Source organism: Brienomyrus brachyistius, chromosome 21 (assembly GCF_023856365.1).
Source record: "Brienomyrus brachyistius isolate T26 chromosome 21, BBRACH_0.4, whole genome shotgun sequence".
Lineage (NCBI taxonomy): Eukaryota > Metazoa > Chordata > Actinopteri > Osteoglossiformes > Mormyridae > Brienomyrus > Brienomyrus brachyistius.
Window position 1 is genome coordinate 15,374,802 of NC_064553.1, and position 21,007 is coordinate 15,395,808.

Consider the following 21,007-nt stretch of genomic DNA (forward strand, 5'->3'; position numbering starts at 1 on the left):
GGGCACGTGCACGGAGGGGCGTGGCTGAGGGCTTTGGATTGAGCTTCGGGGGGAGGAGGGCGGCTTGCGGTCTCCATTCATTTAAGGGGCACAGGGCATTATATTTGCTGGTTTTGATAATTTACGCTCATGGCTGGGGGTTTCTACGTACCTGTGCTTTTTGCCCGAACGATTGAAAATGCCCCAGTTTTGAGATCCCGAGTGCCCATTTCGGTGACCAATTTGTCACGCAAAATGTAAGGGGACATCCAACCCGGTCGGCCATATTTATCAAAGGTGACCCCCCCCCCCCCAATCGGTTCAGCATCTGCCCATCGAAGGGTCTCTGTACGGTACTGTTTCGCATGGTCTTTTATTTATCACGGGACTGCTCATTCCCAACCAGCTTTACAACCTTTAAAATCAGTGCTTGAACTGGAAAAAATCAGGTTCTGGTACTCCCCTTGTCAGTCAGTACCAAGTACTGGTAGTCCCATTATTGGTCAGTAGCAAGTACTGGTAGTCCCCTTGTTAGTCAGTACCAAGTACTGGTAGTCCCACTGTTAGTCAGTACCAAGTACGGGTAGTCCCCTTGTTAGTCAGTACCAAGTACTGGTAGTCCCACTGTTAGTCAGTACCAAGTACGGGTAGTCCCCTTGTTAGTCAGTAGCAAGTACTGGTAGTCCCACTGTTAGTCAGTACCAAGTACGGGTAGTCCCCTTGTTAGTCAGTAGCAAGTACTGGTAGTCCCCTTGTTAGTCAGTACCAAGTACTGGTACTCCCCTTGTAATTCGGTACTAAGTGGTGGTACTCCCTTCGTTATTCAGTTCCAGCAGATACTGAGAGATGCCGGTACTCAGAAGAGAAAAACAAAGAGGTACTCATTGCGTACCGATGAGTACCGACCCACTTCAAGCATTGTTTTTAACCCACTGCGTTCTAACAGGCGAATACTGGAGGGAGGGCAGTGTGGGGAAGCTCTCTCTAACGCGCTTTGTGTAGCGGTGTATGAAGTTCGGCTTCCCTTTACGCACAGAAAGTTAAGAAATGCGGTGACCCCGCCCAGAGCTGTGCAAATGAGTCCTGAGCTGACGGGTGAGCTGCAGTTATATACCAGAAAACGGCCTTTGGGTGTAAATCGAGCGGAAATTCTGTGTGAATTATAGATTTTTTTTTTCTCCCGTTCGTTGCGTCGTATCCAGGATGGAATGAGCAGGTGCTCAGCTGGAACGCAAGTGATGCGATGATGCTGGAGCGGCTTGAAGAGCAGCGCAGAGCAGCACGGAGGAAAGGCACTAAGGGCCACGCGCTGGCTGCAACCGCGGCTCTGCGGAGCTCTTCGCAAACACGCTGTAGCACCGCTACCCTTTTCTGCACGCCTGCCTAAGGCGAGTTCCCTCCGCTGCGCCCCTGTCAAAGACCACCGATCATTAACACCAGGTACGTTTGCACGATTTTGCTTATCTGCGGTACTGCTTCGTGCTTTATTAAATGCACCCTGCCACCCGTGAGACCGTGAAAGCCTTTGTGAGACTGTACGATGAAGACATCTGAGCGCTGTGCACTCGTGACAGATCGGATGCCATTTATTAGAACGCTTTGTGCCCGACTGCTTCTGCAAAAAGGGCGGAGGGCGCCCAGCAGATCGGAAGCATCTTTATTCTGGTATGACTAGTTTGTAACCGCAAGCTGTTACGCTTTACTGTTACTTTTTATATATATATATACGGGGCCATTTTCCAGCGTCGGTGTCAGATCTTTGCTTCTTGGTGCCAATTTCCCTCTGGAGAGAAGAGCATTGTACTAATGCTATCTGACTATTTTCACATTTCATATTCATTCCCAGCATGAAGAAACGCATCATTTAGCTAAATCAGGTTTCCACTCACTCTGCTGCCCACTATACTCCTCTGCCTCCCCCTCCCAGCACTCTTCATCCAATCAACTACATCTCCTACTTCCCACCTCCCAGTCCCATCCCTGGGTCCGCCTTCTCCTGTCCCCCTCCTGTAAATGCCAGGCTGGGCTCTGTCACCTCTCACTGCGCTCCCCGGCACGGATCCCGCTTCTCCATGGCTGACTCGCCCTTGAATAACTCTTGGCCTCTGTTTTCCAAGCTCTGGATGAAGCGATGGTCCTTCAAAAGAGGTAGATGGTCACCGTCTCCGGCAGCTTCCATCCAACGCTGAGGAGTTCCTCCACGATCCCGCGTAGCTGCGCCTCTAGGGGTCCCGCTGTCCGCACTTTCGATGGCACTTTGTGCAGACTGAAGGTCAACTTCACTTCCATCCTCCGTCTGAGGAACTAGCATGGCTCTCGAGCCTCCGCGTTTTAGGAATCTTGCCGCTGCGATCCTCATACCTCTTTCTCCTATGTTATGGAGTACCTCCTTGGCGTCTGGTTGCTCTTTTAAGGGATGAGTGATATATTAAGCAGCTGGACCTTTATTTCAAACAGTCTGCAACTGCTGGGACTTAAAATAAGTCTCGTCGAATAAATAAGATCTTGTGAAAAATGTAAACAAGACCGAAGGCTGCACAGGAGTCCGGTATTTTCTGGGTTTCTCATTTGTCTTGATTGGGGATTTTAAAGCGTATCATGGCGGACATGTGTGGGCATTTCTGGCACTGCCCAGGGCTTCGGGCTCATGGCAGAGGGACAAATATTTATGGAAAGCTTCATGAAGTGACCTGAAACCTTTAATGCAGGACCACATGCTCCAAAATGCCTGCTCCATCCGCCTGTTCCCATCAACTGTGATCAGGGTAGAATCCTAGGCGACTTTCTCTTCTATTGTGGGAGTGTTGGAGACTATCCTCTGTCCACAGACACTCTGGATGATTGGCAGCTGTGACCGAGGCTCCGCATACACATACATCCAGGCTGTCACACAGAGGAAGGGAAAGTCTCCCCTCTTGGGTTATTTGCACTGTTTTTTAACGCGGTGGCTGTTTCAGCGTTTTTGCAGATCGTTTACTGATCACGAGACGTTTTCATGGCAAGTGCTAGCATCCCTGTGTGGGAATGCCGTCCAATCCAGTGAGGCAGACAGGTCCCATGTCCGGCTGAGGGCCGTAAAAGGGTGTCTCCTGGAGCGATGCAGGCCCGGGCTGCCGGGATGCCTGTGTGCTGCACACAGACGGGATGAGGCTCCTTCGTGTGCACAGTGGGAGCCCCCCCCCCCCCCCCAATCCATTTATTTTCATTGGCAGCAGTCTGGTCTCTGTCTCGCTGGGGCTTCTCTGAGCAATACTGACGTACTTCACTGCCTCGCGTGAAAACGGGGCTGCCCACACTTGACAGAGAACACGTGCCCAGCTGGGGGGGGGGCAAGCATGATAATAACTTAATTGCCTCACTGGGCACCCTTCCTAAGGTGCCCCCCCGCCCCCACTGAGGCTGAAGAGTATTGGGTTGAGGAAAATTGAATAAAGACAGGAAATGACCTGGGTGGAAGGACAGCCTAAAGCTGGGGGGGGGGGGGGACCGGGTACCTGCAAATATGACGAATGGGGCTTGTAAACAGAGCAGGGAGCAAATCGCACCCGGAGTGGCTGGTCGCACCCCCTCCCCTATGAGGAACAAGGCTCTGTGCTGTTTCAGACACACATCAGCAGAATGAGGAAGTAGTTGTTACCTCATAGCTGAAAAGAGGATCTGCTGTCGGGCAGCCTTGGTGGTGGGAGGGCGTGAAGCGCACTGACACTGCCGCCCCAGTCTGACCGCAGTGTGCACCTCACTTTTCTCAGTGGTCAGGTGCATCGCTCTATTTGGGAAAGAGTGATCACTGTGAGATCCAAGATCTTAGCTAAGGGATCACTGTAATCTTGTCAGCAGCAGCTTCAGGGTCGTAGCCAAGGGGTTTGTGGGATCTTGCCGGCATTTCGCTGCTTCCGGCTCTGAGGTCTTCATTGGTCTCGCCTTGGCAGCGTCCGACTCGAAGCCGTGCGTCCGGCACCGGGCCAGCGAATCAGAGGTGGGCTGCTCCTCTCCCTCGTACCTGTCACCCCCCCACATCACTAAGGATGTCTTCTACAGCACCACTCCTGAGGACAAGGTGAGGGGGGGGGGGTTAATAAATGGGCTGTGGGGGTGGGGGGGGGGTAGGCAGAGGTGTGCATTTATGCCATCTGTATGCCCCTGACTCCCAGGACTCCTCGGAGTACGACTGCGAAGGCCTTGCTGACAGCGCCGACGACATCTTAGCCCTACAGGGGACTGAGTACTACCAAGACCTGCAGGGCGGCGACACGCCGCACTCACTGCACAAGACCACTCTGTCTGTCAGCGTCGTGCCCTACGGTGCCTGTCTCCAGGGCCCCGCCCCCTGCTTGTCCGCAGACACCGGACTGCCCCCGGTGACCATCACACTCCGCATCGGTGGGAAGGAGGCAGAGAGCATGGACTCTGACGATGAAGCACTGCCCTGTCTGGTGAGGTCCATGTCGACATCCAGGAGGCACAGCTGGGGGGCGCCCTTGACACCGATAGGGACCGGCAGGAGGTGAGTGCCATGCGGCGGTTGACCTGCAGGGGGTGCTAATGTCCTGCTTGTGAGCAGCCCTTACTTTCCTAGCTACCAGCTGTTAGGTCTCACCTGCCCTTGCTTCCCCTTTCCAAGCTGCAGTTTCAGGTTGCGATCTGAATACTTAAGAGAAACAAGCCGCCTCCCCCCCCCCGTGTCACATATTGCACAACCACAGGGGCACATGGAAAAACTGCAGCACTTTGCAAGTGAACAGAGAAAGTGAGGTTTAGATGTGCATCAATATGTGTTTACTGATATATTTACTGGTGCACTTACTTTGTGTGGGTGGATGTCCCACAGGCTGAGCCTTGACACCTCTGACATAGGCCCTGAGAGGGGGGAGGAGGCTCCAGCCGGCCCCCAACCTTCACAGCCTCACACCGGCACAGCTCAGTCCTTCGTCTTCCCAGAATGCTCTCCGCAGTCCGGGCATGACCCCACAAAGAGACCAGAGCCGGTAAAAGGGCTGAGTCTGCTGCAACATCATTTACAGCTCATTTTGTCTCGGTTCACATCCCATTTTCATGGGTCTCCTGGTCTTTGTCCATCCTTAGGGAGGGAAACTGTCCTCAGCCTCCGACGTCCTGGCATCGGAGAGGCGCAGGACTGTGCGACTGCTGTCCGGGTCCAAGCAGGATGCCGGGGTGACAGGTGTGCACGAGTGAGAGGGAGGGCTCGGCTGCTGGCTGACAGCCAGGGTCAGATAGGAGATGCTCAGATCGGTCAAAACTATGTTGTAAACTTGTGACTAGAACATGATTGGTTGCTGAAAGTACATGATGCTTTTGATTGACAGGAGGGCAGGACATGGCGGTGACATTGCAGAGTGAGGCGGGACAAAGCCATATGTAAGCAAACAGATGGGTCAAAACGTGTAAGCTCCGCCCACTCCCTAGGGCAGAGTTTTTCACTATTTTGAAACCCTGTATATCTATAATACTATAAATGAATGTAGCACATTACATGTGATATAATTCATTGCGTAATAGAAAAGGACAGTAATAATGGCTGTAATGTTATTACAGTGATCATGTATGAGAGGATGCTGGTGGACTGGCTTTCCCATTTACCGCCTGGTGCTGGATGACATGCCTTCTCCCCCCGGCTCGGAGAATGTGCAGATTTCCGGGAATCAGATTCCACCTAAGCTCATCCTCGTCATGTTCTGCTTTCTTTCAGGCTGATGGTCCAGACCGTGCTGCAGGAGCTGAAGCAGTACCATGGGTAGGTGAGCAGGTGTTTCTGCAGAAGGCAGAGACAACACCTGTCTCAGAGAGAAGGTCTGTGTGTGTGTCTGAGGTACAGAGCATCTCAGAGAGGAGGTCTGTGTGTCTGTAAGGTGCAGAGTGTCTCAAAGATGAGGTCTGTGTGTGTGTGTGCGGTACAGAGCATCTCAGAGAGGAGGTCTCTGTGTGTGTGTGCGGTACAGAGCATCTCAGAGAGGAGGTCTCTGTGTGTGTGTGTGTGTGCGGTACAGAGCATCTCAGAGAGGAGGTCTGTGTGTGTGTGTGCGGTACAGAGCATCTCAGAGAGGAGGTCTCTGTGTGTGTGTGTGCAGTACAGAGCATCTCAGAGAGGAGGTCTGTGTGTCTGTAAGGTACAGATCATCTCAAAGAGGATCTCCCCTCCTTCTCTCTCTCTCCGAGATGTTATGCCCTCTGATGTTTATGCTGAAATCGTCTTTCCCACAGAGCCAAGCACCAGACCAAGGATGGCAAAGAGGCCACTGGCAGCGTTACCTGGTACGAGTTCCTCTCCAAAGAGTAAGTTCTTCCTCCTCGCTTACCTTTGCTGTCGAAACCAGGAGGCACTCAGGTTGAAGCAGTTCAGGTGAAAACCTCCCCTGTCATTTTTGACCCCCCCCCCCAGGGATAGAGAGGAGGAGGAGCAAGTGGAGAAGGTGGAGAGGGGGACTAAGGTCAAACGGACACTCAGCTCACTGAAAAACAGGGTGACAGGTTCATTTAACAAAGACAAGGTGAGCATGGGTGGGGGCAGTGACAGATATATCATAAAAGTCCTGCTGGGTGTTAAACATTGTGGTTGAGGCCATCACCACAGCCGTGTGAAGCTGTTCTGTCCCTCGCAGGCGAAGAACCGTGAGAAAGAACAGCAGAAGGACAAGGAGAAGGAAAAGGAGGCCAAGGAATGCAGCGGGCACCACCTTGCTCCTGGCACCTTCTCCAGCCTGGCCACCTGCTCTGTGTGCTGCAGAAGCTTGCAAAGGAAACAGGGTCTTCAGTGTCAGAGTGAGTGCTGTCCCCGAGGCCCCTCCCACCTGCAGCCAGCAGCCCCGCCCATTTCACACTCTCCCACACTTACGTAACCACTGCCTTTTAACCAAAACATGACAGAATGCCAGGTGCATGACTTGTGGTTTCCCAGAATGCCTTGCAGACCAGTCACCCATCAGCGAAATGGTTCATATGAAACATTTCGATAGTGCTGCTGCAGTATCTGTTCAGTGTGACTTCCTGCAGAGCCCTGATCAAACCGAGGGGAGGAAATGACAAAACAGACGTTGAGGATGTGCTTGCTCCCACACCCTGAAAGTCTGTGACAGACCATGAAAGCGATGCTCCAGTTCAAAGTGTAATCTTCACAGATACCTGGCATGAATATTTCAGTCTATAGTTTCTGTTCTAAGAATTTCAAAACAGGCACTTTTTTTAGTGTCAGGTCCATTTACATCATGACCACTGTCAGAAGCCAGTGAGTCCTGCTTGAGGTTCAAGAACATAGGAAGTAGAACTGATGTAGTAGTTAGGACTCCCCTCCTATATCTTAGCCCCTCCCACAAAACAGGCCCACCTTATTGCTCCTCCCACAGAACTGACTCCTCCTACATTAGCTGCAGAACCTGACTGAATCTCAAACGGTCCTAAATGGATCTCCCTCTCCATAAATGGGTTCTGTGTGTGTACGTGAAGTGTGCCGACTCAGAGACGAATCCCAGGGACACGCAAACATGAGCTCAGGGGCCACCGCGGGGTGGATTAGCGCCTGTACGGTGCGCCGCTTGTTAAACAAGCCCGGTTGATGTATGTCACAGCGGCTGCCCGAGGTGATTTAACACTAAACACCCAAAGTGAGGAGTGTCTTAGCACCTGTGCACGAGCTGCAGTTTGCTGTGGCTGTATCAGAAATAGAAAATGATTCATTCTAATAATATTTGGAAAACGCACATATTGCGAGATGGGGGTAAAAGCCCCGATTAATTTAGCCTCGATAACATAAGAACATAAATTTACAAACGAAAGGAGGCCATTCGGCCCATCAAGCTCATTTGGGGAGAACTTAATAGCTCAGAGTTGTTAAAGTCTTATCTAGCTCTGATTTTAAGGAACCCAGAGTTTTAGTTTGCGCTACACTAGTAGGAAGACTATTCCATACTCTAACTACACGCTGTGTAAAGAAGTGCTTTCTCGAATTCATTTTAAAATGTTCTCCCGCTAATTTCTATTTATGGCCACGAGTGCTAGTATTTAAACTAATATTGAAATAGCCATTTGGCTGAACAGCATCCAGATCTGTTAGAATCTTATATACCTGGATCATGTCGCCCCTTAGTCTCCTCAGCTCGAGGCTAAATATAACAACATACGAAATTTACAAACGACCAATCTTCCTTCAAAAACAAAAAAAGTCAAGCCCTATAGGTAAACTTGACTTAGCAACCATATGACAATTAGTCAGTCTTTTACAGATAAGATTGTGCCCCGCCCGAGTCGTTGGTTTCGAATACTCAGTTTCAGAAATGTCCCGACACCCGATAGGAGGCGCCCCGTTAGCGGAGAAGAGACTTTGAGTCTACTCAATGATTAACATCATCCTCAACGATAGCTCGTAGAAAAATTAAATAATCATGCTTTACATATCAGCGTGTCTGTTCTAGAGGATGTTTCTGTTTGCGAAAACCGGTTAATCGGTGTTTAATACTTGGTGCGGTAGTTAAGGGGGTATTATTATTGATACAGCTCGATAGTGTCTTAATATACATTACACTGATGGGCGACGAATTTCTCTGCAGTAAATATATTAACTACCTAGCAGTACCAGTCAAACCACAAGGGGATCTAGGCTGCAGCCTAGGGCGCCATTTCTGAGTGGGCGCCGAAGTAACAAACCGATTTTATTTTGTCACGGATGATGGCGCCGGGGGCGCCAGCGGTCGGCTTGCCTAGAGCGCCACATGAGTTTAGACCGGCACAGCTACCCAGGTCAGATGAATGCGTATAATATAGCTGATTTCATATTGTTTTTTATGTTTTTTTGTTCACTTCAGGATTAACTAAAAGGAACTACCTCTTGAATGCCATTGTTATTGACAGACCGGTAAATTACCATAACATTTTATTCCCTTTTTTGGTATTATCGGGGACAGTCGTGTGGTGTCTATTGGTAAACGGGAGATAAACTAATATAATACGGATAAATGACTGTGTCTTGCCCCCTATTGACGGATAGGGTGTATTGCATGTTCTAGGCCTCATCTTCATCGCGGTTTGTTTTTATATAGCACGCGGACGGAAGCACTGTTCATTACATTCGGTGTATTAATACAGCCTAAGCTCCAGGATATAAATTGGTTTCAGTCCATTTATAGTTACTTTCGTAGACCTAATATAATTATATATTCCTTTATTTAAGGATACTTCAAATAAATATGAACAGAAACCAAGATACGCCTACATAACAGCCCGCTTGTATATTTAGATAAAAACGCCGGAGATGGCTCCTCGGCCTTGCCGCTTGTCACCTACTCTTGAGTCATTGTCCCTTTTAAGTCTGTGTTATGTTTCAGCTGTGACACCTCGCATTTTAGCGATACATGGAGGGAGCAGCGCGGCTGATTCGGGCTTCAGCAGAGCCGGTATCCCTTTAACAGGGAGACGCGGTCCCGGCGCAATGGAAGGAGGACTGTGACTTCCCACAATGCTTTGCGAACGAGCGGAGGTGGGAGGAGGAGGAGATGGTGGAGGTGCGTGGGGGTGCAGGCGAGTCCGAACGCTAAGCAGGGATCGGGCCGTCTTCTCTCGTCGGAGGATCAGGTGTCCAAGACGTGAATTTCCTAAATAAGGTAAAGCGGCCTGTGTTTCGTCTTTGGGACATTGGGATCCGATGAACAATATCTGGTCAACGGGGACGCGTTGTCCGTAGGGGATGGCGGCGCAGCTCTGTACGGCGCGGATCGGCTCGGTTCCCACCGGCGCGGCGCCCAGGCTTCGCCCGGGCCTCGAGTCTCACACCCCACCACAAATCTCAGCGGCTGCAGCCGAAAAGACAGTCTTGGTTTGTATGTGCTAGTCGATCGGGATCGCGATTGTTTTCGGAAGTTTGTTGTTAAAATGTAACAAAACGCCTCTGCCTCGGGTATTAAAACGGAAAGTTCAGTGTATGAACCGGGAGATGGGTGTGTTAAACGTTAGAAGTGTTATTAGTAATGTGGTGTACAGGTGTCCTTATCAACAACACAGAAACTTTTTTCATTAATTTTTCTAAATGCGATTGTTTGTGTTTTGGTTTTCAGCCATATGTGTTTTAAAACAAGAGCCCTTAGATGATCAGTTACTAGCTTCCTACTTCAGTCAGTGTTGAGGCCATGTTATAGTTTTTATAGTACGTATAATATCTGTGGTGTTTCTGGGGACGTTTCTCTTCATTGTGTTCGGGTCTAAGTATGGACAGCACTTAGGCAAAATCTTCAGTAGACCATTCCATCTACGGATTGCGGCGGGGTCCGATGCCGTATAGAGTGTGACAGGTGCTTTTCCGCTTAATCGGAGCTAAAGCTCCGCGCTGGTTACCAGCAGTTTGTGGGTTCGGGTCCGGGTCGGGCTCCGGTGGCCTGCAAAACTACATCACCGTCGGTGTCTGCGGAGCCTAACATGAGGGGCACACGGGGTCGACAAGGCGGCCCCGAACTCTCAATACTTTTTGAGCAGTGCAGTTCCTCTAAGCCATAAACCACCGTAATTGTCATTGTAAAACCATACAGTAAAATTCTGTGCGGCAACTCTCATGCAGAGACACAGTGATCTGCTTTATATTTAGTTGTATTGATTTTATTTATTGTGTGAGGTGAAAAGCTGCAGTTTAGAGGCAATTTGAAGGAGACATGCAGCCAGTGTGGAGTGCTCTCCCAGTGGGTTGTGATGGCTCAGAGGTGCCCTTTAATGCGGTGGGACTGGTCTGTCAGCTCTCTTAAGAGTGCCTGCAGTTTTGAATGGAGTACCTCAGCCCCTTTGTAACACAACCCTACCCCCACACCTTAGAAAATCGATATCCACTGGCTGGTGTTGTGGAGAAGTCGGGGGACAAATGCTGCAGTTGGCTTCACAAACAAGCCAGTCCGTGTGGGCTTTACCAGGACTATGAAACCCAAACTGGGATCTGTGTTCTGTGTGGGAGGGGTGCCTTTCTGCTGGGGTACCAAGAGGCAAAGTGCATTAACTGTCTGATTAGATTTTTTTTTTTTACCTGTTTCTACTCTTGTGAAAATCTGCACATTGACTGCAGCAGGCATCTTCCTGCCAGTACCCCCTCCAGTCTTTACCAACCCCTCCATCGGGGACTAACCTGTATTTCCGGCTCCTGCATGCTCTGGTTACCTGAGGGGCGGGGCCTGTCCTGACAGACGGGTGTGTCTCAGCTGGGAGAAGGACAGGCCATGCCCCCACGGGAGCCCCTGCTCGTCACCTGCCTAGTTTTATGGTTGCTTCTGGGGTGTGGTAGATCTTCTCTTGTGTGTAAGTGAGTTTTCCTTGATATTTTCTCTGACCATTTCATACACTTTACACGTTCCCCTGTTATTAAGCAGAAGCACCTGATTTTCCTGAAACTGCTCTGCCCCCTGCTGGTCACCCTTTGTCAGTATTTATGGTTTGCATATTAAATTACATGGATAAAACTTGCACCCTTTGTCAGTCTTTATAGTGGGGGTCACATACGCTGGAGAGTTCATTTAGTACGCTCGTGGGAGTTTTACTGTACGGAAATGTTCTGCGGGCAGAAGGAAAAATGATTGGTTCTCTCTCTGAACCAATCTGCTTGTAGAGGACGTGAGTCCAAACAACTAGAGGAGACAGGACCAACCAATTGGATGTTTTGGGCCCGCCTCTTCTAGTTGCTTGGACCCTACAAGCAGAATTTTTTAGAGAAATAACCAATAATTTGTTCTTCTGCCCTCAAGCATGTTTGTGTACGTAAAGCTCCCACGAGCATTTAGTATCGAGTTTCCCAAATCTAAGCGCGGTCTGGTCACCTTAGGCAGAGTGATGGTGCCATAGAAACACCTTTAAAAACAGTGGTCAGACGCAGCCTGGGCCAAACTCTGGTGTCAGCAAAGCCTCCCTTACATAAGAACCAAGTCCCACCCCGTTTCCTGCCTGGCCAATTGAACTGAACTTCTCAAGTGTCTCAAGCTATTTCAGTGCTAAGCAACGACTGATTTGATTGGCTTAGGGAGGGCACCTAGGGGTTCCTTTCCACAGCTTTGAACGGGGGCCCTTTTAGTGCTGTTTTCTCAGCCCGTGGCTGTGTTGTCCTGTAACACCCCCTCACTCCCTAGTCAGACGGCCTCATTGGTCAGTGCCACTGCATCCAGGATGCCTCGTGCGTGTATTCTGTCACGTATGACCTGTTCCTTGCAAACAGTGATGGACCTGAACTTGTCTGGATGGCCATTAGACTGCTCTATGTGCTCATCTGTAGAGGTAATTGATTAGTGTACATTTTCTCCCGACAGACTGCGCGGTGAATGTGCACAGGAGCTGCCGGAATCTTCTCCCCGAGTGCGTCCCCAACAGGAGCAAGGTAGGAGCCCAAGCTGCGGAAGGCATCTTGTCGGTGTTGTTTGCGATCCCTGCGTCTGCTGGCTGTGAGGAAGATGCACGTGGTATAGTCCTCTGCTGCTGGAATGTGTCCCACGCCGATGCGAACTGGTCAGACTTGAGTCCTAAGATTTGCGAAACCAGTTTTCTTTCCAAAGAGGAGGAGTACGAGTTTCCTCTTATACCGTCTCGCAGTTTTGTCTGATGCAGTAGGACACTGCAGCAGTTGGAGAGTCGTTTCATGGAGGTACGGGAGAGAGAGTCCTCGTTTGATTAAGATCAGCTTCTATCCCCACAGGTCGCCGGTTCCTCTGATACGAGCTCTGGAACATTCCAGAACGCGGCGCAGGTCCGCAGCCGAGGTGAGCGAGGGTTCAGTGGGTGCATGGTATGGCGTTCTGCATTTTTGAGAATTTTAGGGCTGCAGCGGACGGGCGAACTTGTGTATTTCACGAGTGGGGGAGGTATGCTGGGTAATATGGGTTAGGGTGGGTTAGTGCACAGAATGGGTACAAGTTGGCACAGAGAGACAGTTCTCCAGTTCAGGGCTAGTTTTTATTCTGGAAGCCTCTCTGACACCCCCCCCCCTTCCACAGCCAAGAGGGACCTCCCACGCACCTCACTGCCCGAGATCTATGGCCTATCTGCCTTGCCTCGTGGTCCAGGCATGACCATCACCCCCCGAACACCTAGCGCCCAACCTGCCTTATCCAAGAGCCAGCGGAGCGGGTCTGTTCCCCCCTCCCCCATTCTCTCCTTCCTGTCACATGACAGCAGCAGATGACCCTCATGTCTCCTGAACACATGATGTATGATCAGTCTGAGATGATTCTTCTCCTGTAGATCCATTCCCAAGGAGATGGAGGACACAGATTCCAGACCGAAACCCCTGGGAGATGACGGGGAGTCCATCACAGAAGGTAAGCAGTCGTGCGATCGGAGCTCTCGTCTCCGGGTCCAACGCAGTGGGTCATGACCTGCGTGGGGATCGGTGTTTATGGTCTCCCCAGTAGACGCACATTATGTGGACCTACGTGCCGACCTGGACTCAGACGCCCAGGACCTGGAGTTGGAGTCGTGGAGCCTATTGGTCGACGCCCCTTACCTACAGACACACCCCAAGGAGGTCGCCAAAAGGCAGGATATAATCTACGGTGAGCCCAATCAGACTTGCTGTAAACAGGGACCATAATGTACTTCTGTGAGCCAGTAGGAACAGAAACGTTTCCGAAGCCAATGAGCGCATCATGAATACTGTAAGAAACATCACGTTTCGTAAATACTCTATGTCCTAAATAAGTCTGTGTGTCTTGCTGACGGTTGTGCGCTGTTTCGGGACAGAGCTGATGCAGACGGAGATGCACCACGTACGCACGCTGAAGCTCATGGCCGGTGTCTACGTGCGCGAGCTACGCGATGTGCTGCAGATGGACAGCGATCTCCTGGATCGCCTCTTCCCCCGGCTAGAGGACCTGCTAAAGATCCACGTCAGCTTCCTGTCCTCCCTCCGCCAGCGCCACCAAGACTCCCTGGAGCCCGGCGGCGAGCGCAACTATGTTATACGGCGGCTCGGGGACATCCTGGTCTTGCAGGTAGGCGTGCTGGTCCTGTGGCGCCCTCTGGTGGTGACCCAAAGTGGTGCCTGTCAGATTCTCAGTAGGGGTTGTCCCTTGTTTTTTGACCTTCCCGTGATCCCTATTTGACTAATAGGGATCGCATAATTAGCACCTCATTAGGTGTGGCGGGGAGATCTGTCTGGGGGGGCTGACTGGGATTGTCTTGCTCCCAGTTCTCTGGCGACGTCGGGGACAGGATGAAGCAGTGTTATGGTGACTTTTGCGGCCGCCATAAAGAGGCCGTCAGCTTCTACAAAGAGCTGCTGCAGAATAATAAGCGGTTCCAGTACCAAATCCGGGTAGGAAACCGCTTTTAAAGCCAGGAGTCCTTTCTGGACTTGAATTTTTGAAGTTAAATTTGCCATATTAAAAAAGTGTAATGCCTTATATTGCCTCGCCCCCAGAAAATCAGTACTCTGTCCATCATACGACGCCTGACAGTCCCAGAATGTATCCTGCTGGTGACACAGCGCATCACCAAGTACCCTGTCCTGCTAGAGCGCCTCCTACAGAGCACAGAAGGTACTGCAGCTACATTATCTAGATTAACATGTGGGCAGTGGTGGCTTAATGTTTAGGGAAGTGCACTTGTAACTAAAAAATTACAGGTTCGAATCGCCAACCAGCAAGGCACCACTGAGGTACCCTGAGCAAGGTACCCCCCCCAAGCACTGCTCCCTGGGTGCTGAATTAGCTGCCCCCTGCTATGTCACATTGTCACATATGGGTTAAATGCAGAGAACACATTTCGTTGTTGTGCACTGTGTGCTGTGGTGAGTGAATAATGAGCACTAATCACTAAATTCAGAATTGTGTATGTTACAATTCCGATGACGCCCTTCGTGTGGTGAGATTTTCTGCTCCATACTTACTGGCGCCCCGCCTCGTTTCCCGCACTGCCCAGCTGGCACAGAGGAGCACGAGGACGTCAGCCAAGCCCTGGTGCTGATCCGTGACCTCCTGGTGCACGTGGACGCCCAGGTGAACGAACTGGAGAAGGCGAGCCGCTTGCGGGACGTGGCGAGCAGGATGGAGCCTCGCGGTGTCGGCAAGCTGAAGGACGGCCGGGTGTTCCGGCGCGAGGACCTGACGCGGGCGGGGCGCGTGCTGCTGCACGAGGGCGCCGTCAGCTGGAGGGCCGCCTCCGGCAGGCTCAAAGGTACCAGAGCGCCCCCTGGTGTATCAGTGCTGTTACACCAATCCAATTATGTCCCAGATTTAGTGTGACGGGCCCTCGCAACGGTCCTCACCTTAGGTGGGTTTCGCCTCTGTCCCCAGCGAATCCACCCAAATCTTTACAAAGTCACTTCCTGTTTTTCCAGACATTCTGGCCGTCTTGCTGACCGACGTGCTGCTCCTTTTACAGGAAAAGGATTTCAAGTTTTCCTTCTGCACCGTGGTGAGTTTCCCGGTCCGCCTCCGGGCTTCGTTAGACTTCTGGTTATGTCGCTGAACTGTGCTTTTCCTGTGCCCCCCTCCCCACCACCACCACCGCAGGACAACAAGCCGCCGGTGATCTCCCTGCAGAAGCTGATCGTGCGGGAGGTGGCCCACGAGGAGAAGGCCATGTTCCTAATCTGCGCCTCCTCCAACGAGCCCGAGATGTACGAGATTCACACGACGTCCAAGGAGGAGCGTAATGCCTGGATGGAGCACATCCGGCAGGCTGTGGAAAAGTATGGGGACCCAGGGATGCGTCACTGCTAGGTGGGGTGGGTGGGGGCTGGGGGGCAATCTCTCCAGAGCCTCATTTTACTCCCTCTCTTTCCCTGCAGCTGTCCGATTTTGGATGAAGTTCTTGGACGTGAGCAGCTTGACCTTCTCACCATGAAGATTAAAGATTTCCGTGGTGAGGCTGAGCTCCCTGAGGCTGTGGGGTGGATGCTCCTCAGCAGACTGTCCCAGGGGGTATCTCATTTCCTTATCTCTGCCCCCCTCCCCTTCTCCAGAGCAACTTGGCCTGAAGGACGGTCAGATTGTGCAGAGCCTGAGAGAGAAGCTGCAGATCTTTATCGAACTTGCCGAGATCACAGGCTTGGAGGAGAGTCCATCCTGCTCACGGCTGCTGCTGCGCGGCGATTCCACTGACCTCCAGCGGGGGGAGCAGCTCCTCAAAGGGGCCATCGGTGATGGTAGGGGGGAGGGATGAGCATGAATGCCAAATGCTAACAGGAGGTAGTCACGTCACGGTGTGGTACACCTCAGCATTCTCGTTTTGGCCCGTCTAGTGGAGACCCTAATGAATCTGCTCTTGGGCACGACGGACCCCCCCCAAAGCCGTGCGGAGGGCCAGATTGCGGGGGGGAAGCCCAGGAGGGCAGGCACCTTTGGGGGCTACGACCGCTTGCTCGTCGGTGCTGGTAAGAAGTCCGCCTTCCTGCACGCACGCGGCTGCAGCGTCGGATTTTTCCGGAGTGTTTCACTCTCCGCCGCAGTGGTTCTTCCGTGATCCACACGCCCAGTCTGCCCGTGTCTGCAGGTAGCAGAGTGAGGCCCCGGGAGAGGTCCCAGCGAGCCAGCTCGGACCCCCAGCTGAAGGAGGCGTACGCGGCCGGGCCAGAGCCCCCACCCTGCGAGCCAGTGGCCTTGCTGGCCTGCCCGGCTTTGGAGGTGAGGATCAGGGCTGCCGTCCGTGGGAATCCTGGCTCAGTAGGGGGCCTCTAACCTTTGCGACCCTCACAGATGACACCTCGCTTTTACCGAAGCAGACCCGTTTTTGTTCTGTTTGGCATAATGATGTTGACCGATGGGGGTTAGACCCCAGAGTTGTTGTTTTTTTCCCTCCCTGCTTGGGGGTTTTTTCGTTTTCTCTTCTGCTTCGTACGTTTATTTATTCATTAATTCTTTTTCTTTCTGCTTTTATTTCAGTTTTTTTCTGACTTTCTTTTTTTCCGCCTTTCTCTTTATTCTTTTCTTTCTTTCTCTTTCTCTTCCCTTGTTACCCAGCTTCACGTACCACCCGGCAGTGAATTGCATTTATTTGTATGTACTACCTGAGTTGCATGTGACCCTTGCCTTGTCGTGACTGTGTCTGTTCCTGCTGTATGCATGTCGGCTATCAAAAGCCGTAGCAGATTCCCCGTTTGTGCAAACGGCCAATTAAACCAGACCTTGGTCCTTGCTGCCAGGCGGAAGTTGTTCTCATGCCGAACAGGAAACCTCAGCCCTCGGACTGCTTCACCGGCATTGAGGTATGCGGGGGGCGGGGGTGCCCATGTAGCTGACAGAACCGGCTCTGATCTGATCTGCGGTCAGTGGGGAGGGGGGGGGGAACTTGTTCACCCTGCAGGTGTCTTTGTCTTGTGTGTGTCGATGTGTTGGGCAGCGGTCCGGGTACACATTATTAATTACTATAATTATTATTATGAGCTTCACATGGTTTCGTGTAGAAGGACGTGATGGTATCAGTGTGGTACATTTACCTGATGGTGTTTCTCTGTTGTTCTCATCCCCTCTCTCTCTGGTTATTTTCTTTGGATCTGTGCTTCTTGTCTGTCGGGCCCCCAGTTCCTTGACAAGGTCATGTGCCTCTTGCAAAGGCTCCTCAGCCTGCAGGTAAACCCATTTGCTCTTCCCCAAGGGAGGGGGGGGGTCCTTGCACATGTGTCCGAGAGGCTGAAGGATGGCTCTAAAGTGTCACCCCCTCCTTCCGCCCCTCTGGCCAGGCGGTGGTGGCTCAGCAGGACAGTCACATGGAGCTACAACGCGCCTCCCTCTGGGAACGGGAGCAGGGCCGTCCGGGCAGGTTGAGGCCCGGCACGCTGCTGGAGCAGGAGAAGCAGCGCAACCTGGAGAAGCAGCGTGAGGAGCTGGCCAGCTTTCAGAGGCTACAGAGCCGGCACCGCGAGGAGCAGGCGCGCTGGGAGCGGGAGCGAGACCGGCAGCGGCGGCAGGCCGAGGCCGCAGAGGCGGCGCTGCTCGGCCGAGAGGAGGCGTGCCGCGCCTTGGAGGCCCAGATGGCCCGGGAGCGCCGCGAGCTGGACGAGCAGCGGGAGCAGTACCAGCAGGACCTGGAGCGGCTGCGCGAGTCCACCCGGGCCGTGGAGCGCGAGCGTCAGAGGCTGGAGCAACAGCAGCAACAGCAGCAGCAGCAGCGGAGAGTCCGCAAGCACAGGACCATCAGCCACGCGGGCCAGGTAAGCTGGGACACACTGCAGGTGGCTGTGTCCCGCCTGGGAAATCCCTGTCCCCCACCCCCAAGACAGGGCCCACCTACCACAGAAGCACCATCCAGCACATGGCTCACCCAGTAAAGACCCAGCACTAATGACACCCCCCACACTCCCCCCAGGAAATGTTCAACGGTGAATTCGGCGAGCTGATCCTGTACCCCAGACCCCATGCCAGGCCCGGCCTGCCCATGGGCTTCGCAGATGACCCCGAGCGCCCCAAGGTGCCCCCGCGGCGAGAGAGCGCCGGCCTGCCCCCCGTAAAGCCAGAGGTGCCCCCCCACCTGCTGAGCACCACCAACCAGCAGGGCAAGCAGTCCGGCGTGCAGCAGCAGATCCCCACCAAGCTGGCGATCTGCAAGACCAAAGGCCGAGCCAAGGTGGCACAGCGCTGCGACAGCGCTGGTCAGTGTGCCCCCTACCACCCACACCCCCATCCCCACAATCTGCCTATCCCCACCTGATGAATCTCCCCCCCTCCCCGACAGCCTCCATCGAGACGCGGAGGGCTGCCTGGCCCTCATTGAGGGAGGACGGAATCAGGCAAGGCCGGAGGTCCCTGAGCCCCCAGCCGCCACCGCCGCCGCCGCCGCCCCATGCCACAGGTGAGGCTGCTGTCCCTCATCTCAGACCCCGCCCCCCGATGCCTGGCCCGCCCACCTGACCCGGCTCATCCTGTGTGTAGACCCCGCGTGCCCCCCAGACCTGCTGCTCGACACACGGCCTGCGGAGACCCCCACCCGGCCGCCGGCGTACAAGCTGAACAAGGACCCGGCCAAGGAGGACGTCATCTACTTCTGACCTTCCGGTCACATGCCCCCGTGAGCCCACCGCTTCGGAATGCGCACTCAGGAACCTGCTGGACGCCCTGCCATGCTGGGCAGCTTTTTGAACTGGACTGTTTTTAACATCTGTATTTACATCTACCACTTATTTTATGTAGAGAACCACTTGACTGGAGTCCCTTACCTTCCCATTGTGCCGAGGGCTGTTAGTCCGGCATGTGGAATGCGAGGTAGAGGGTGTTTGGTATGAGGATGGATGGACAGCAGGGAGAGCTTGGTGAATGTGAGACACAGTCTTTGACGGACTGTCCTTTTTGCTGATTTATCCTCTTAATTTTAATGCTTTTAATGTTTTTTTTCGGCAATCATACTGTGGTATGTTATAGTTTTAAATAAGGCCAGTTTCCTTTGTCTTAAATGATGTAGAGATGTTATCGGTTTGGAGAGCATTCAGAGTTGTGTTTCTGTGTTGCTCGTCTCTGACACTGTCTGACTGCCCCCTGCTGGTCTACATGCAAACTGCCATGTGATCTCTGATGGTGGCCGTAGTCATTATCTGCTTGTGACCTGATTCCAAGCTCCCTGCCCACCCAGCAGTCGGTTGCATCATAGGGAATGAGAATGTAAGATAACACCAAACTATATAGTGCTTTTTAATTGGGAGCTAATGTATCTGTAAAATGTCATTTTGTAAATTTCCTGTGGTTGATAGCCTGACACCCTTTGTGGGTCTGCGGGGGTCTCCGGCTTCTGAAGGCCTTTCGACAGACGTGAACAGAATAAGGTGAAACTTTTAATGAATGAGCGAGTTGGTGACGAGTTTCCTTCCAAAACGGACCAGGACTCGGGTCCCTGTCATTGACCCATTGTGCTGTATGTAATGGTACCATGATATTGGGCCAGAACCCAAGTTGGAGTACGTGACACTCTTCCGGACCACCCCCTCCGGTTTTGCATAGTGGTACTTACCCCCCCGCCCTTCCACAGCGGTGGAGAGAATTCTGATCCCTGATTATTTCCTTAGAAGGCTCTGAAACGTGTCACTTGTGATACGTAGAGTGTGTAATTGTGGATCACACTGGTTTTCGCTCTGGACGGGGTGAGGGGCTGTTTTGTTTTTTTTTGCACACCCCATGTGCCTCTAGGATTTTCTGTAGCCACCTGGGTGACCAAAGAGACCTTTTCTGACTGTGCTGTTTGTAATGTATGGGGGGGGGGAGCTTGGCTGGAGCTCTGTGTTTTGGGTTTCTGTGCCTGATACCCCCTGCCCCCCCCTTGCCAAGCTGAAGCAACTGAGCACTTTACTTCTTTGGTGGGTTTGTGTGTTGGGGGAGGGGGTTACCCCTCCTCCAGCCCTGCTGATAAATACAGTCCACCTCTGCCCTGCTTGGTTCTGGGATCTGCATCCTTTCATCTCTGTTTGTCCAGTATTTCACAATGGGGGGGTCTGTTTTAGAAACCTCTTGAGTATCTTCCTTCTTTCTTTTTTTTCTTTTCCACGCCGGTGTTTAATGTCTAAATCCCGGTGGCGGGTCTCAACTATGACCGGCTGTCTTATGATTCCTGTTGTTTGGTGACCTGTAACCTTCCTTGGGGGGGGGGTCTAATCTAACGTCTGTAGCACGCTGAACAATCAGTTCAAAAGTTAATGTTTTATATGCCGTAAGACTTGTGAAAAATCCCAAAACTGCTGCCTTACCGGAAATTATTTTTAGCAATAAAATGTGAAGGTGGTTTGTTTTGTGTGTTTTTTTTTTTTACGTTGGGGGTGCGATGACCCCCCCATGGCTGCCTCCTGCAGCCATTGCTGTGTGTGCAGGAATAAGCCCTGTGGATCAGCCTTCATCTGGAACCTCTCCTCAACCCATTTACTGCGGCATTCTACCCTGTAAGACCTCACCTGCCCCCTCCCACAGTGTCCCAAGCCGCTACTGAGAAGCTCTTTTTAAAGGTTAATCAGCTTGTCCAAAAAGTGAGCCAGCTCAGCACATGCAGAGAAATGGTAGCGCTGCTGCTTCGACGGCAGAGACTGTAGACGTCTTCATCTATCCACCTGTAGCATGTTATTCTTTATTTACGCCATTTATTTTTAACAGCT

The 21,007-nt window shown here is 52.2% G+C and overlaps 1 protein-coding gene across 3 annotated transcripts; it reads left to right on the plus strand.

Annotated features, from left to right (window-relative positions):
• Positions 1–925: 925 nt before the first annotated feature.
• LOC125716605 (rho guanine nucleotide exchange factor 18-like) lies at positions 926–20,643 on the plus strand. Of its 3 annotated transcripts, none has more exons than XM_048989078.1 (33): positions 926–1,074; positions 1,182–1,419; positions 3,909–4,036; positions 4,131–4,483; positions 4,808–4,964; positions 5,062–5,158; positions 5,304–5,355; positions 5,687–5,731; positions 6,199–6,270; positions 6,377–6,485; positions 6,597–6,756; positions 12,255–12,322; positions 12,638–12,701; positions 12,936–13,068; positions 13,183–13,259; positions 13,350–13,493; positions 13,681–13,931; positions 14,129–14,254; positions 14,360–14,477; positions 14,860–15,114; positions 15,278–15,354; positions 15,453–15,631; positions 15,731–15,804; positions 15,905–16,087; positions 16,184–16,315; positions 16,435–16,565; positions 16,902–16,937; positions 17,084–17,146; positions 17,463–17,510; positions 17,621–18,091; positions 18,247–18,529; positions 18,613–18,729; positions 18,810–20,643. In XM_048989078.1, exons 4-33 carry the CDS (start codon positions 4,380–4,382, stop codon positions 18,923–18,925), a joined length of 3,942 nt encoding a protein of 1,313 aa, XP_048845035.1. In that variant the 5' UTR covers positions 926–1,074; positions 1,182–1,419; positions 3,909–4,036; positions 4,131–4,379; the 3' UTR covers positions 18,926–20,643. The 3 variants fall into 3 exon arrangements, with proteins under 3 accessions (XP_048845035.1, XP_048845036.1, XP_048845037.1); XM_048989079.1 differs by having other exon boundaries at positions 13,353–13,493; XM_048989080.1 differs by lacking the exon at positions 16,902–16,937.
• The last annotated feature ends 364 nt before the right edge of the window (positions 20,644–21,007 follow it).

What these genes read in the sequence shown, in the direction of transcription:
- LOC125716605 (XM_048989078.1), top strand. Translation starts at nt 4,380, where the DNA reads ATGGACTCTGACGATGAAGCACTGCCCTGTCTGGTGAGGTCCATGTCG. An exon ending in AAGGCAGGATATAATCTACG is followed by an intron (nt 13,494 to 13,680) that starts GTGAGCCCAATC and finishes GTTTCGGGACAG; the next exon opens with AGCTGATGCAGACGGAGATG. An exon ending in CAAAGGGGCCATCGGTGATG is followed by an intron (nt 16,088 to 16,183) that starts GTAGGGGGGAGG and finishes TGGCCCGTCTAG; the next exon opens with TGGAGACCCTAATGAATCTG.